This window comes from Trichomonas vaginalis, chromosome VI (genome assembly GCF_026262505.1).
Source record: "Trichomonas vaginalis G3 chromosome VI, whole genome shotgun sequence".
Lineage (NCBI taxonomy): Eukaryota > Parabasalia > Trichomonadida > Trichomonadidae > Trichomonas > Trichomonas vaginalis.
The window spans coordinates 19,970,356-19,986,527 of NC_067208.1; the positions used below are offsets into that span (position 1 = coordinate 19,970,356).

General features: G+C 35.9%; 12 protein-coding genes across 12 annotated transcripts, besides 1 other annotated feature; 6 read left to right on the forward strand and 6 right to left on the reverse strand.

Moving 5' to 3' along the window:
- Positions 1–16,172: part of a mobile genetic element that runs on past both edges of the window.
- On the forward strand, positions 2,570–2,989 carry TVAGG3_0896510 (protein of unknown function, DUF4108 family; the record flags this gene model as incomplete). Its single annotated transcript, XM_051251068.1, has 1 exon — positions 2,570–2,989. One exon carries the CDS (start codon positions 2,570–2,572, stop codon positions 2,987–2,989), a length of 420 nt encoding a protein of 139 aa, XP_051086543.1.
- On the reverse strand, positions 3,006–3,461 carry TVAGG3_0896520 (uncharacterized protein; the record flags this gene model as incomplete). Its single annotated transcript, XM_051251069.1, has 1 exon — positions 3,006–3,461. One exon carries the CDS (start codon positions 3,459–3,461, stop codon positions 3,006–3,008), a length of 456 nt encoding a protein of 151 aa, XP_051086544.1.
- Positions 3,498–4,373, forward strand: TVAGG3_0896530 (protein of unknown function, DUF4106 family; the record flags this gene model as incomplete). Its single annotated transcript, XM_051251070.1, has 1 exon — positions 3,498–4,373. The coding sequence occupies one exon, from the start codon at positions 3,498–3,500 to the stop codon at positions 4,371–4,373; it is 876 nt and encodes a 291-aa protein (XP_051086545.1).
- Positions 4,781–5,646, reverse strand: TVAGG3_0896540 (organellar and viral DNA polymerase type B; the record flags this gene model as incomplete). The annotated part of the gene is made up of 1 exon (XM_051251071.1): positions 4,781–5,646. A coding segment is annotated over one exon (866 nt), but the record flags the coding sequence as incomplete, so codon positions are not given.
- On the forward strand, positions 6,466–6,666 carry TVAGG3_0896550 (uncharacterized protein; the record flags this gene model as incomplete). Its single annotated transcript, XM_051251072.1, has 1 exon — positions 6,466–6,666. One exon carries the CDS (start codon positions 6,466–6,468, stop codon positions 6,664–6,666), a length of 201 nt encoding a protein of 66 aa, XP_051086547.1.
- Positions 7,734–8,096, forward strand: TVAGG3_0896560 (uncharacterized protein; the record flags this gene model as incomplete). Its single annotated transcript, XM_051251073.1, has 1 exon — positions 7,734–8,096. One exon carries the CDS (start codon positions 7,734–7,736, stop codon positions 8,094–8,096), a length of 363 nt encoding a protein of 120 aa, XP_051086548.1.
- TVAGG3_0896570 (uncharacterized protein) lies at positions 8,124–8,408 on the forward strand (the record flags this gene model as incomplete). The annotated part of the gene is made up of 1 exon (XM_051251074.1): positions 8,124–8,408. The coding sequence occupies one exon, from the start codon at positions 8,124–8,126 to the stop codon at positions 8,406–8,408; it is 285 nt and encodes a 94-aa protein (XP_051086549.1).
- TVAGG3_0896580 (uncharacterized protein) lies at positions 8,432–9,016 on the forward strand (the record flags this gene model as incomplete). Its single annotated transcript, XM_051251075.1, has 1 exon — positions 8,432–9,016. The coding sequence occupies one exon, from the start codon at positions 8,432–8,434 to the stop codon at positions 9,014–9,016; it is 585 nt and encodes a 194-aa protein (XP_051086550.1).
- On the reverse strand, positions 12,036–12,342 carry TVAGG3_0896590 (uncharacterized protein; the record flags this gene model as incomplete). Its single annotated transcript, XM_051251076.1, has 1 exon — positions 12,036–12,342. A coding segment is annotated over one exon (307 nt), but the record flags the coding sequence as incomplete, so codon positions are not given.
- Positions 13,870–14,331, reverse strand: TVAGG3_0896600 (uncharacterized protein; the record flags this gene model as incomplete). Its single annotated transcript, XM_051251077.1, has 1 exon — positions 13,870–14,331. The coding sequence occupies one exon, from the start codon at positions 14,329–14,331 to the stop codon at positions 13,870–13,872; it is 462 nt and encodes a 153-aa protein (XP_051086552.1).
- TVAGG3_0896610 (uncharacterized protein) lies at positions 14,351–14,503 on the reverse strand (the record flags this gene model as incomplete). The annotated part of the gene is made up of 1 exon (XM_051251078.1): positions 14,351–14,503. The coding sequence occupies one exon, from the start codon at positions 14,501–14,503 to the stop codon at positions 14,351–14,353; it is 153 nt and encodes a 50-aa protein (XP_051086553.1).
- On the reverse strand, positions 14,523–14,924 carry TVAGG3_0896620 (uncharacterized protein; the record flags this gene model as incomplete). The annotated part of the gene is made up of 1 exon (XM_051251079.1): positions 14,523–14,924. The coding sequence occupies one exon, from the start codon at positions 14,922–14,924 to the stop codon at positions 14,523–14,525; it is 402 nt and encodes a 133-aa protein (XP_051086554.1).

The window sequence follows — 16,172 nt, forward strand, 5'->3', positions numbered from 1 at the left end:
TAAAAGTGAACTATATGTCATCGCACCTCATGAAGTTTTGAAAGAACTATTGAAACTTTTGACAGAGGCAGACGATATAAACATCAAAGAAATAGAACCGACGTTAGTTGCTGTGGTGTTTCATATAATGTCATTGACAAGATATACGTTATGAAAGGAGGTGAAACGTTGAACTTAAAATATAGTTTCCCAGACGTCATAAAAATATTTGACGACCACAACATTTCATTAAAATTTACTTGCTAAGTAAATGGCAGAAGACATAGTGTTTATACTATTACGACTAAAAACCCTGAGTCATATAATTCTATAACAACAAACTTACAAAGTCCTCAAGACGATATTGTAAACTAACCTTAAACACGATGACGACTAAGCCTGTTTTGCTCTTTTGACACCAGAAGATTTTATTGTTGTGAATGGTAAAAATACTTCTTTGAAGATACTACTCAGATATACACCAACAGGTTTTGTTGACTTATTTATACTTTAAGGACGGATGTAACATGTGCTGCAACTAGAGCAGGTTTCATTATGTTTGGATGTCCGACCGAGTTTAGTATAAACGATATGAGCTATAATAAAAAACTTATTTCTGGTTTTTACTACCAACAGTTTCCTAAACAGGAAAGGTGTCATACAACAAGGAATGTCTGTTCCATTGACTTTAAGTACACCTATTTTATATATTGTTTCAAACTTAGGTTCAAAGTGCTATTCGAATGTCGACAGAAACTACTATGACCAAAAGATACTTATGCGTATAAACAAACACTTTCTCTGCTGGTTTCCTATTGTTCATTCGAATGCAGAATTTTCAGCTTTAGTAAACTCAAACACTTTAGCAAACATAAACTTAACCTTAGTTGACGCAAACTTTGTTCCTGTAAAACTTTTATGTCCTATGTATTTGTCAATGACGGGCAGAAAGTTTCGAATTGGAAGATGCAACTGTGAAAGTATTGTATTACAAGAACAACTTCAACAACAAATAGCTCAAAATAAAAAAATATTTTTTTTATTTTTATAAAAAATGTACAGAATAGATGTTTCAGATTTTTATGACTTCCAAGCATTCAGAAATATGTGTCCATTTCGAGACTATAACAAAGCAGTCGAGAATTTGAAACGTTTAGTCATTTATGTCGACTCTGCCCCAGAATGTTATGTCATGAAAGAATGGGATGTTGTCTTTTAAAAACCAAGAGCAAAATAGTGTCTGAACAAGAATGTAGACAGAAACTTAAGAAAATAAAAGTCGTACAGTTGGTATGAAGATGTTAGATGCTTGGGATATCTTATTGTCAAGTTAGAAGATTTTTCAGTTCGTGGTATAAAGTTCTATACACCTCTCCAAACTTCTATTCTATCTTCACTGGATATAAATACGAACAAGTAGAATGGAAAGAAAATGTTATAGAAGCTTGGTTAGACCATGTCAAAGAAATTATATGCAATGGAAACGAAAGAGTCTATGAGTATATCTTATGTTGGTTTGCAAACATCTTACAACATCCAAGTGCTAAAAAATGAAACTGCTCTCATTATAATTGGAAAACAAGGAACTGGTAAGAACACTTTCTTTACAGATATCTTATGCAAACTGTTAGAGGGCTATTCGAACCCTAATATGACAAACTTAGAAAACATCTGCGGTAAATTTAACTCTTCAATAGAGAATATGAAACTTATAGTATGTAACGAACTTCAAAGTATAGATACAACAAAAGTTTTGAACTCGGATGCTTTGAAGAGTCTTATAACAGACAAAGTTGGAGTTGTTGAAAGAAAATATAAAGACCAAAGAGTTTGTGAAAATGTTGCAAATTTCATTATGGTTTCAAACAACGCCGTTCCGATGAAGTTAGAAAGTTCTGACAGAAGATATGTAGTTGTCAGAACGTCAGATTCTCATATGCAAGATACAGAATATTTTGACGCTTTGTCAGAAACTTTGACATCTGACTTTTACAACCACTTGTTCTCATATTTTATGACATTAGATATTTCTAAGTTCAATCCAAGACAAATTCCACATACCGAAGAAAGACAAACATTGTTAGAAGCAAACAAGAGTGTATATGAACTGTTTATAGATGAGACTAACTTTGAGTGTTTAGATGAAAGGTCATTGTACGATTCGTATAAACAATATTGTCAAGAATATGGTTATATGACAGCGTCTAAACGAACATTCTTGGCAAATGTCAAAAGTCTTTTAGACGTACAGAACAGCGTATATACAAAGAAAAATTTTTATGAGTAAATTTTAAAAAAAATATATATTTTTATTTTATTTGAAATGTACGCTGAGTTTGTTGGAAAAGACCTAGATAACGAAAATAGATATGCGCTATTCTGGTTAGATTGTCCTTATGAAATGTATGAAAAAAAGGCTTTATATGAAGAATATAGAAAATATTGTCATGAAAACGATATAAGACTAAGCTCTAGAGAAAAATTCTATGCTGGTATAAAACATCTTTTCGAAGTTCGGAATGGCAAATATAGAAAGAAATAATTTTTCTGAGTAAATTTAAAAAAAATATTTTTTTATCCGATAGAAAAGATGACGAAATATATTTCAGTCAACAAGTACATGACAGAAGTCAAAGAAGAACTAGACCCATTCATATATTTGAATGTTTACTTCTACCATTTTGAAAAGTCTACATTTGACAAAGTTTGGAACATCGAACCAGTTAAGTTTGCTATTGTGACTAAAAATGGTGCGAAATTTGAAGACTTAGACATAGAAGGTTTGTTAGCAGTCAAAGAAAATTTTGACAGAAGGTTTTCAAACCTTAAAGAAGGCAAAGCATACAAACTTGTTATACCTTATGAACCAAAGAAAGCAGACGACTATGAATATTATGAGTCTAAGATAGTTGAAGTTCAAGGTAAATTGGGTAAAAAGATTTTAGAGTCTAAGCCAGTGTTTGCCCCTAAAGAGGAAGAGAACATTGACATTGACCCAGAAATGTTCTAAAAATAAAATTTTATTTTTACATGTCAAATTTCTTTTTCTCTGGCTCTGGCTCTGGCTCTTTCTTCTCTTCTTCTACTTTCTTTTCTTTCTTCTCTCTCTTCTTCTTCTTTTCTGGTGGAGTTATGTCAAACTTCTCAGAACCATATTTTTGTAAAAGTTCTTTGTCCTTTAATAGCTCTTCTATTCTGTTTTCTATTTCATCTTCAAGAACAGCGCATGTGTCTTCTTTGCATTCTAAGAACTTTTGTTGGACTTCATCTTTCCAATCGGCGTCATCTCTGTCAACAAGTCTGTCATTGACAAACTTAAAGACTGCTCTGCCTAATGTTTTATGGTTCTTGTCATATTCCCAGAAACAGAACTTTAGAACAAATTCACCTTTCTTGTTTACACTATGTAAGATTTTATGGTCTACAGATGTTTTGCTGTCGAAAAGTTTGTCTCGAATATAGATAGCGAAATCGCTAGACATTTTCAAAAAGATAAAAATTTTAATTTTTCTAAAAATATGTTAGAAAAAAAGTTTGCTGACATTGACAAAAAATTTGAGAATGTTTTAAACAAGAACAAGAGGAAGTTAGAAAATGCTCAGATAAAACCCATACATGAAAAGTTCTTATTTGCTCAGAATGGTATAACAGGTCTAATTGCACCACCTGGGTCGGGTAAGACTTTCACTTATCTTAAAATGGCTGCACAACAACAAGAACTAGATGAGAAGAACCCATTCTATGAGTTAGTTGTTATTTGTAGTACTTCTGGTCAATTTGACCAAACCGTCAATTCGTTCAAAGATATTATAAAGAAGTCTAAGTTAGTATGTATAAAGGATACTGAGTTGTTAGATTGGATAAAGAAGTACCAAAGAAGAGTTTTGAAGTATAATGCTATAAATGAGTATATAAATTCTAAGTTTAAAGACCCAAATGAGGAAATGCAAAGAATATTAGAGAAGAAACACTTCAGAAACAAACAGAAAGAGATAGAATACATTTCGAAGAAATTGCAATCTTACGATTGGAAGACATACCCTCATAGATGTCTTCTTATCTTAGATGACTTTGCATCTCATCCTTTGTTAAAGAACAGAGAACAAGATATGTGTCGAATTCTTAAGAAGCTCAGACACTTTAACATTTCAGTTGTCATTTGTGTACAGACAGCAAAGAGTTTAAGTAAGGATGTAAAGAGAATACTTACTGACATTGTACTTTTCCCTGGATTGTCCGAAGACGATTTCATGGAACTTATGAAAGAGTCCATGGCAGGTAAGTTTGACAGACATGAACTATGGGAGAAGTACAAAGTCATACAAGACCCTCATACTTCTTTCAGAATTCATATCTACGCAAACAAAGTTCAAATTGTAAAAAGTCAAGCGTAAAAAATAAAGAGTTTTGGCGACCAGGGTTTTTTCCCTACTCGCTGTTCTTCTCTCGGTTTTCCGAGGGAAGCAAGCATATGAGAAATTTCATGAAATTTGGTCATTTTTCAGCAAAAATATATTTTAGGTGAAGAGGTGAGATTTCACCTCTTTTTTCACCTGTTTTTTCACCTCAGTTATTTTATAAGCGTTTCACATGGTAAACGTTATTTTTTAAATTTTGTGAAAACTCAACGGTTTGACACAAGCCCTAAAAATTATTTTACTCAGAATTTTGTTGCTGAATTCAATAAAAATATATTTTAGGTGAAGAGGTGAGATTTCACCTCTTTTTTCACCTCTTTTTTCACCTGTTATTTTATAAGCGTTTTACATGAATTGTATGATGTATATTTGAAATCCTAAACAATTTCGTAGCTTCTATTTCTTCTGTCAGTACATCGAATGTTTTAACGATACCGAAAGTTTCTTTATACTTCTTCTTGACGTCAGATAGAAGGAAATCGTCAGCAGTTGGATAGTTTTTGTTCAGAAATGCTAACATGTTCATTTTATCTTCTGCTGGTTTCTCTACTTCTTTCTTTAAGTCAGCATAGTCGTTTCGCATACGTTCTATCTCTTTGACGGAGTAGTTATATTTCCTCATTGCTGCTTTACATTTTGAACATTGCGGGTTCATTTTTGCGTTATATTCTGAAACCTTACCTGCTAAAACAACTAAGGCGTCAATTGCTCTCTTTAACTCAAAAGTTGCGGGTCTTATTTGTTCATTCCATATCTTACCTCTTCTATCTTTATCTCTTATCTGCCATACACATTTTGCAACTAACGAAACAAAGTTGTCGTAGGTCTTAAACTCCCCAGATTTGTATATGTCAGAGATGTTCTTATATACCATATCGCAATCTTTGTCCATGACTTTGTGGTTGCAATGAAATCCAAGAAACTCATAGTTAACCTTTCGTATGAACTTCTTTATTTCTACTGAGTCAGTTGCTTTGACTTCTATTTCATCGAATTCTGGAATAGTAAGCTTTTGTTGTTGGATTTCAGGAAGTTTAGGTAGATGGTCAATAATGTCCTGCATTTCATAAAGATACTGTTCATTTGTTTCATCTTTCGCAGTGCAATCTAAATCTCCTTGGAGAAGTTCTTGCTTTATCTTCTGGATTTCTGTTTCGAAAGTATATGAAGAAGGAATGAAGCTTTTCATCTCTACTAACATTGAAGTTGGGTTCATGACTAAAGAGTTTGGTGCTGTTGTTGCTAACATGTTCTTACAATAAAAATAAAAAAATATTTTTTTAAAAAAACCAACTTTATTTTTTATTTCGGGAAAATTCATGAGGTGAAAAAAGAGGTGAAAAAAGAGGTGAAATCTCACCTCTTCACCTAAAATATATTTTTGTCTGATTTACGCTCATTACGATGAAGTTTCGACAAAACATTTACGTTCATGTTTGACAAAACATTTACGATGAAATCATGAAAATTCATGAGGTGAAAAAAGAGGTGAAAAAAGAGGTGAAATCTCACCTCTTCACCTAAAATATATTTTTATTGAATTCAGCAACAAAGTTCAAATTGTAAAAAGTCAAGCTTGAAAAATCTAAGTGTTTAGTCTTAGTAAGATGGTAGCTTCTTAAAGCATATGCCGTCCTTGAGTTTTATGTACGTGAAGAGAAGTACAATGAATTCAATTACGAGTACAATTGCAATGACAACTAAGGCAACTATTTTTGTCTTTTGCCAGCAAGGGTACTTCTTCTCTTCCAATGGTTCGGCAGAACTATACTCACTCATGAGAAATGCCAAAACGGTTTAATAGAAAAAGTGTCATTTTTTCATGTCCGAAGACTCGAAGGTGCAACACTTCCAAAATACCGACGAACTCAGAAGAGCAGCATGGCAGTATCTTCTTGACAACTTCTTTGAGTTCTCCAGGTACACCTTGGAAAATGCTGAAGAACTCCGACACAGAGAATTTGGAGAAATTGCACTCCAATACTACCTTGACAAACAAAGGGTAAACAAAGGGTAAACAAAGGGTAAAATAAGACTAAAAACTTAACGTTTAAAAAGTGACATTTTTATGAGCTCCGAGTCACCGAGAAAACTTGGTCAGATGTTAGCAGCTTACTTCCCTGAGGAGGATGGAAGCGTTACATACGTAAGGTTCAAAAACAACGAACCTGGAATTGCGTACCAAATTCGCAATTACATGACCATGGAAGAGTACGAAAGGTTTCTACAAGAGAAACCAGCTCTAAACAACTCAGAAAAGAAAGAGTAAAAAGTTTAACTCGTAATTGTTTATTTTTTTACTTGTATGGGCAAGCTGCAAGAATGAAGTCGACTATCTCAGTCTTTGTCTTGACCAGTTGGACTGCTCTTGCGAGTACGTCTGTTTTGCGGTCTCCAGCTGGTGTCTGACCTTCGTAATTGCGCATGTTCTTGAGAGCTCCAACTGTAAATGGTTGTAGGATGAAGAGTCTCTCAGACTGCTTGAGGTAGTCTTCACGGTCACGAACCGAATCTGTGGTACGAGTCGAATCGGTCGATTTGAGGGAAGAGTGAAGCCTGTCTTCTTCCATAGGGGCTGTGGCATACTCTTTGCGTAAACGGTTCAGACCTTCTTCGAACTCTTGGTCTCTCTTCGATTGGATTGAGATTGAATTGGGGTGGAGGGTTTGACATGAACATCCAAGGGTTAGGGAAGTAAGGCATGGGTTGAGGAGGGTAGTTTGGAAAGCCTTGTGGTGGGTAGTTTGGAAAGCCTTGTGGTGGGTAGTAACCTTGAGGTGGAAATTGGTAGTAAATCGGAGGTACTTGCTGGAACTGAGGTTGCTGAGGAGACTGTTGTGGTGCTGGAGCATGCTGTTCTTCTGGCTGTGGAACGGGTTCAGTAGGTGGGACGTCGGACATTCGTTTGTGTCTTAACCGTCTTTGTTCTGAAACAATATAATATTGTCTTGAAAAAGTACAATATTGTCTTGAAAAAGTACAATATTGTCTTGAAAAAGTACAACATTGTCTTGAAAAAGTACAACATTGTCTTGAAAAAGTACAACATTGTCTTGAAAAAGTACAACATTGTTCTGAAAAAGTACAACATTGTTCTGAAAAAGTTCAAGACTTGTTCTGAAAAAGTACAGCCGTACTCAAATTTGAGAGACATTGTACTGAAAAAGTACAACATTGTCTTGAAAAAGTACAACATTGTCTTGAAAAAGTACAACATTGTCTTGAAAAAGTACAACATTGTCTTGAAAAAGTACAACATTGTCTTGAAAAAGTACAACATTGTCTTGAAAAAGTACAACATTGTCTTGAAAAAGTACAATATTGTACTGACTCAGTATGGAGCTTGACCCCTTAGACGAAGCAATTTATCTAATTGAGGTAAATGAAACCGTGAAGGAATATCTCAGCAAGTGCAAACCAAGCAAGTCCATTGGCTTCTGGTTGTCCAAGAATAGTGTCTTAAAGTTGGAAATTGAAACAGGTGTTGCAATTCAAGTTCCAGAAGGCACTGCATTCGATGATATTAAGGATGTGAAGAAAGAAGCCCTCTTGAAGTTCTTCATGAAACGTCCTTGGATACTACTTCCATATCGTGAGAGCCCAATTCCACGAATTACACAAATTCTCAGAGCACTACTTCACTACTCTGGACAGCCGTTCTTCATAACCTCAGAAGGCGACATCCAACCAATTCAGTAAACATCTCATTTTAACTTCACTTTTTTTATGTTTTTACTCACACTCGTACTCAACAGGTTTGTGTACAACTATTTCAACTGTGAACCTTGTATTGACCGGTCTTCCTGCAAATGCAAGTTCGGTCAATACACAATTTATGGTGGCAAGAAAGACAGTGGGGAATGTTATTCTGACATCTGTTGTTGCGCTCGAGAGAGAATTGAAATTCCAGACCCAACTCCAACAAGAACTCTCAAGTTGCCGAAGACTCATGTGAAGAAGAAGCCTTCTGGTAAGTTTCTTATAGCCATCTATATGGCACGCTTTGAGTAAAAACATTTTTTTTTCTTTTTTGAATGAAGCAAGTTAAATTCGTCCCACACCAATCTCAATGGACCGATGAAGAGTTTCAAGCTATGGTTGAAGGTGTTGAGAACGACATAGACGGCGAACTTGAAGGAGCTCAAACCACAATTGCAACCAAAATTGCACAAGTCAAGGAACAGATAGCTCCACTTAAAGCTACCAAAGCTACTCTTGACCTCATGGATAGTTACCGTTTAGAAGTAAAGAGTGGAATAAGACAATTAAAATTAAAACTTCTAAACTACGAAGCTATACTCCAAAAGTTAGCAGAAATGAGAAGACTTTACCAGAGCTACTTACATGTAAGGGACTTACCTTCAAGCAGTCCGACCAAAGATGAATTTTCTGACATTGTCCCAATTTTGTCCGAAAGTCAGCTCAGATGTTTTGAACTGCTCCCAACATATCCAGAATATGAACGTTTGCCTGAACTCTTCCGCAATCTCAAAAAACGTTTTTTGGTTCTCATGTTCGAAACTTTTATCGGAAGAGACAACAAACGTTCAGAAGAAGAACAAGATATTATTTTAAACTTGTTGTATGACTTAACCGTCATAACAAGCTTTTTGAAGTAAAACCGTCATTCTCAAACCACTTCATTTTTTCGATGTCCGAACAAGCACCGAAGCCGAACACAATGGCAGATGTCCTTTCAATGTTGCCAGACAAGCGCCCAGTTCAAATTCAAATTTTGAATTTGAAAGCTCATCTGACAAACACCGTTAAGACTCTCCAAAGTAGTCTTATGGAAGAGATGAAGACTAAAGTGAGTTCCTCATGAACCAAGCTTCCAATGAGAAATGCCTGAATGATTTGACGGAAACCTTGCGCATTTACGAGAGAGAGAACCGAGACCTTGCCAGACTCATCTACCGTTTCTTCGAAGAGATAGACGCCATCTGGAAGGTACTCGGAAAGGACAGAACTCCAACACCGTACTTCGTGAACACAGAATTGAAGAAGGAATTGTCGAGGAAGAAGAGAAACACGAAGAAGAGGAAGAGGAAGAAGAGGAAGAAGAGAAACACGAAGAAGAGGAAGTTTGGGCAACCCTTGTTGCCGATGACACTTACGAAATTTCCCAACCCTACCCATACCAAATCCGCAACAAGGAGACGGCAAGGTTCTTACCCCAGTCCTCAACAACTTGGGACACTTGAACCTTACCCTTCGGAATTCGGTTCAATTCCATGGGCAAGCTTGTCGCAATTCAATGGGTTCCAAATCCACAAGAAGACGAAGGTCAGACACATTGACGGTGACAAGCTCAACAACCGTAAGGAGAACCTCGAGTGGTTCTAAGAGTAAAAAAATTTTATTTTAGGGGGAAACCCCGAGTAAATTTAGGTGTTTAGTTTTAAGTGGCTTAAATTAAGGTAATTTGGACTAGTTCCGACCTCTGAATTGGACTCTTTCGTCATCCCAGTTGCGTAGGAGGTCGTCCCAGAGGAGTTGGTAGAATTGCCAATCCAAGGACGATTTGTCCTCCCAGGCATTGAGGATGTACTGCTCGTAGAGTCTCATGACCTCTGCCTTGCACCAGACACCCTCTCCCTTGGAACGTAAGGCTTCTTCGAAGTGCTCGAATGCGATTGGCTGCGGGACCATCTGAAATGACACTTTTTGTCCGTTTGGTCAATGTTCGTGTCTCGTGCCATAGTCGACGAAAATAAACAAACAGGTTATATATGAGTTTGAGACCAAGAATGGTGTAACTCGACCTGTCCGATTCAAATTCGAATAAAAATTTTTTACTTCATGCAATGTTTTATTTCTGTGCCGTCTTCAAGTATGCCCCAGTACTTACGCTTGGAGAGGACATGAACTTCGGTGAAAATTTTGTCCAATTTGAATTGACCCATCTTTTCACCGACCATTCCCATTTCAATGAGTTTGTTATAGCCTTCTTCGTTCGTCATGAGTGCGTCAATGTTCTCATAGTAAACCTTCACTTTGGATTTGACTTCGGAGAAGAATTTGTTGTAGTTGTCAAGGACTGCCTTTGCGAACTGAGGGTAAGACCAATGTTCGACAATAGGTTTTAATGTGGTTACTAAGCCACTTTGACCTTGAGTGAATTCGTACTTCAAAACAAAAGGAGAAAACCTTTCAACAAAGTTGTCGACCTTCTCATATGTTTACTCTTCATCTCTTGAGGTTTCTTAATGGAATATCCCCATGTCGAATTCATAAGCAATTTGAGTGTCATTGCAAGTTTGGGGTTTGAAGCTTTCCTAATATCATACAGTTGTTGTATGACTTTTCCAACTGTATAGTTCCTTCCTGGGAACTCACCATCTTCGTTTGGAATTCCAGTCGGGATATATTGGACGAACCTCATGTACGCAGCGTTAAGGTCGACATAGTATATCTTTTCATCTGAGTCGAACTTGTCGCAACCAATGGGTCCAGTTCGTGGAAATTCAAGTGAGTCTCTTATCTTCTGAGAAACTTCTCCTGTTATCTCATAAACATCGTCGAAGCAACCTGTTTCATATAAAACCTTCTGACCTAACTCAGATGCTCTCCAATACAATTTGACGTCAATTGGATGTCTCAATGGAAGTTTGTTTATAGCATCTTGAAGTTCTTGCAACCTCATTGGAAGTTCTTCTGGTTCAGGTTGGTATCCGAACAATCCAACTCCTTTTGGAACTGTGTACTTCTTTTGTGCTAGAACTTTGTCTGGAACAACTTTTGGTCTTGCTAACAATGAAAAGTTTGTTTCGTCTTTTGGTACAAAAGTTTCTGTCAGCTTGTCATCTGGAATTGGTTCCAACAAACCTTTCTCGAAAAGAATGTTTACAGCTCTGACAATGTTGCACTTGCCTTTTCCGAACAATGGGTTTGTAAGACTTTCGTTCAACATGAAGTGGTTGTGGACAATTACAATCTTCAACCATGGTAAGTCTTTGTCAACAACATAGTCGTCATGTGAAGAACCTTTAGCTGTAGGTATGTTGACTCGGATATTGACATTTGCCAACGGTGCAATTTTTGCCAATTGACCTCTGAGAATGTACCTTGTCTTCACACATGACTCAAGATACTTCATCTTCTCATCTGTAACAAGACCAGAGTTCCTGAGACATGTAAGAATACAAGGTTCATTGACAATTGTTTCAATTGAATTGTAAATTCCATACCTTGTCAAGTCAATGTCAGACTTATTTATGAACGGGAAGTATCCAGCATGTTGTCTGACTGCTGAGGGTTAGGTTGGTACCATTCGAAACTTGACACTTGCAATTCCTTCAATTGCATTCAAAATGTCTGAGTCGGAGTCAACCATTTGTTCTCTCTTTGTAGTCTTGAAAGCGTCAAGAAGTTGCAGGCTGTTGTGACATTGCCATGTGCATAGTAATATGACCGTCCAAATCTGTTATGGTCAATCTGAGATTGTATCCTTTCTTATTTCCGTCTTGTAATGGCAGCAAGTACTCCCATGAAGCCTTCTTTGTTCTTTCCTTCGTCAAAGTTTACTGTAAAGGTTCGACCAGATGTAATTTGACTTCTAACTTCACGGTACTTTTCATATGCATATCTTGTTCTTTCCATGGGAGCATGTGTCTTCACCTTTTCCTTTTTTCCTTCTCAAAGGATGCAATTGTTCGTCATGTTTCCAGTAGAATCTGGCAAAGCCGTCGTGTCCTTCAACTTGAGGTTCACTAACATCGAAAGGCATGTCCATAAGACGTTCTTCTTCTAACCTCTCTAATCTGTTTGGATAATTTGCGCGTGCTGTTTCTAAGTCCATTTCATAGCGAAGACCAGACAATTTGTCATAGACTTTTATGGGTCTTCCCTTCCTATATTTAAAATTCTTCGAAACTTTCCAACCATATCTTTCTAACTCTGCTTTTATTCTAGCAGATTTTCTATCCATTCTATACGGGGGCATTTTTATAAAAATAAAAAAATATTTTTTTCTTTATTTACTAACATAACCGCCTGCTGCCATAAGTCTTTGACGCCAACCCATACCAGCTAATGAAGGTTGACTTGGTTTAGTTTGGAAACTAAACTTTGTTTTTGGTTTATCTTCAGTTTTTGGTTTTTCTTCTTCTATCGGTTTTTCGTCACTTTTCGGTTCCTCTGACTTTACCTCACCTGCAGGAACAGTTGTGTTGTCAACATCTTCATAAATATCATATGCCATTTGTTTTTGTTTTCCTTTCGAGTGTGGTAGAATTTACGAAAAAGTGACAGTAGAAAAAGTGACACTTAACCTTAAATTTCCAAACACTATTTTTTGATTATATTTAGTTATTTATATATTTATATATATATGTATATTTATATTTATATATGTATATATTTATATATGTATATATTTATATATGTATATATTTATATATGTATATATTTATATATGTATATATTTATATATGTATATATTTATATATGTATATATTTATATATGTATATATTTATATATGTATATATTTATATATGTATATATTTATATATGTATATATTTATTAGAAACTGCTTCATGCTGCATTGAGTATTGTTGAATAATTTGAAGTAGTGGTTTTTGAAATCAGCACCCCTATGAGAGCGCTGGCGACCGAAACACCACTAGTAAGATTGTGTATTAGAAACTGCTTCATGCTGTGTTGAGTAAGCTTCGATGTCTTTGTAGGATAGCTTTCTGAGAGCGAAACAAGATAGTGTTGAAAAAAAATTTGAAAATCTGAGAGACTGTGCAAGAGCCAACGACCAAAACGCTACCAGTAAGATACAGCAGTAGTAGCTGCTTCATGCTGCATTGAGTATTGTTGAATAATTTGAAGTAGTGGTTTTTGAAATCAGCACCCCTATGAGAGCGCTGGCGACCGAAACACCACTAGTAAGATTGTGTATTAGAAACTGCTTCATGCTGTGTTGAGTAAGCTTCGATGTCTTTGTAGGATAGCTTTCTGAGAGCGAAACAAGATAGTGTTGAAAAAAAAATTTGAAAATCTGAGAGACTGTGCAAGAGCCAACGACCAAAACGCTACCAGTAAGATACAGCAGTAGTAGCTGCTTCATGCTGCATTGAGTATTGTTGAATAATTTGAAGTAGTGGTTTTTGAAATCAGCACCCCTATGAGAGCGCTGGCGACCGAAACACCACTAGTAAGATTGTGTATTAGAAACTGCTTCATGCTGTGTTGAGTAAGCTTCGATATCTTTATCAGACCACCTTTAAATTAACCACTCATTCTCACTGTGGTCCATCTAAAATTTGTAAGCTTTATGACATAAAATTATATTATATGCAGGATCCCACCTATTACTTAATCTTTTTGGAATAAATGTTTTATAATATTTATCGATTGATTGTAATTTTTTGTATAAAAAAAGTTTTTTATTTATATTAAAAATATATTTTGTTAATGATATTATCTTATAATTTGTAAATAAATCTAGTAATAAAATAACTTTAATAGTTGGTGTCACTTTTTCGAAAATTCTGGTTTTTCCACTTTACCTCACCTGCAGGAACAGTTGTGTTGTCAACATCTTCATAAATATCATATGCCATTTGTTTTTGTTTTCCTTTCAACTTTTTGTGTTTGTTGTAAAGTTTAGAATATTTCGACTCTAAGTCAATGAGATGTTCTATAATGAACTGTTGGTCAGTGAAGTAAACTTTTCCATCTGTTGTCTCGAAAGCTCCTTCAGACTTCAATATTTTATTTGTGAGAGTCTGTTTCTTTTTTGAGATACTAGCCGTTCCATTTCTATGAAAAGTGACTTTATAGTTAGGGTTTGTATTTCCAGACCTGGCACTTTCTATTATTGAATTTTTCTCTTCATCTGTAAGTTCTTTGACAGGTTTTGACAATGGTTCTGAACTTTTTGTTTGTGGTGTCAAATCTACCGTTTCAACTTCTTCGGTCATTTCATCTCAGTAAAAAATTTTAGTTTGGTTTGTTTTCAACTGGTTGTTTAGGTTTTTTAAGTCGGTCTAAAACTTCCTGAGGTATAGGGAGGACTTGACAAACACGTTGTGTAACTGCTGGAAGTCGACAAATCCATCTTGAACCCATTTGTCTCAATGCTGTATTGTTCATTTCATCTCAGTAAAAAAATTTACATTCCCCAAGTTTGAGGCGGTTGCGGTTGGTTGTTGTTTACCCACTGTTGTGCATGGTTATATCCTCTGTTAAAGAATCTTTCACCTTGGTCCATGTAGTGCCCTGCTTGGTTATAGTAGTCATTTGCTTTGTTATAGTAGTTTCCTGCTTGTCTGGAAACATTGTCCATCCATCCTTGAACTTTTCCTCTTGTTTCAGGATTTGGAATAAGATTTGCTGCATCTCGTGCTACATCCCAACCTTTCTGTACAGTTTGTATAATAGGTTGTGCTTTCTCTTTAAGTATACCTAATGTACTCAAAATCTTCCTTCCAACTCCAAATACACCTCTGGCTATTGTTCCCACTGCGGGCAAAAATCTGGATGCAACTCCTGCTAATGCGCCAAATAAACCCATTTCTTATGGGTTAAAAAATGACGAATCCAAACAAGGACCCCTATGTTTCTAAAGCAACAAAAAGCACTCATGGTAAAAATCTTTAGTTCAACACCAAATGCTTGGTTTATGGATATCTTGGAAAACATTCCGAGAGTTAGAACAGATGGACCTCCATACTGGCTAATATTTGTCGGTCAAAACACAAGATACTGTGAAGCCATACCATTACAGTCCAAAAATATTTTAGATGTGAAAACTGCTTTGACAATCTTCGTTGACAAATACCATCCAACAAAACTGACATCTGACTGTGAACGTTCTTTCAAATCAGACGATATTAAAAACTATCTGCGTTCAAAAAATGTAAACCAATATTTCATTGTCGACCAAAACCATTCTGCTCTTGGTGTCATTGACAGTTGTATAAAAATCTTAAGAGACTTAAACCAACCACAAGGTGGTGAAGCAAATGAAATGTCATATGACGACAAATATAGACATTTCTCCATGGCAAAGATGAGACAAGTTTTAAATATTTACAATAGCCGTAAACAAAAAGGTTTGGGAAACCACTCCCCCGAAGAAATGAAAAACAACCCCGACTTAGAGAAAGACTATATATTTAATAGTTTAGTCAAAAGAGACAAACAAGAAAGAATACCAGGCTTCAAACTTAAGAAAGGTGACAAAGTAAAAATAGAAATACCTAAACGCGACCCATATGAAAATACTATTGACTATGACAACAATGGGAACTCGACAGGTACTCGCATTCGTGTTCGTAAAAATAGAAGAAAGTATACAAGAGAATATTATGAAGTTTTAGGCAAACATGGCAAAATGTACAGACTGCAAGCAGAAGATAAAACTACTATTGTCAGACCTCGTTTCAAACTTGTTAAGGTTCAAGGTGGTATACTTTCAAAGACAGTTCCTAACAAATATAAGACAACTCCTGACGAATATGCTAAAGAAGTGGAACATGACGACTAAGCATTTCTATACCATGCGTAAACTGTCATGTAAGGTGGCATGTAGTCTTTACTTTGTCCTGTTGTTTGCGTATACCCTGTAATGCGATGTGTATGGCTTCCTCCTACCTCAGTGTTACTCCAGTAACAATTTATAGCAAACTTAACGTCCTCTTTAACATCATATCCTTTACCTTTTGTCATTCCTGACCAATCCCAAAATCTATGACTATGCAAACCTGCTTCAGATGTACTTAAATTTATGTAGTGACTGTGCGCAGGTAAATTTGCACCT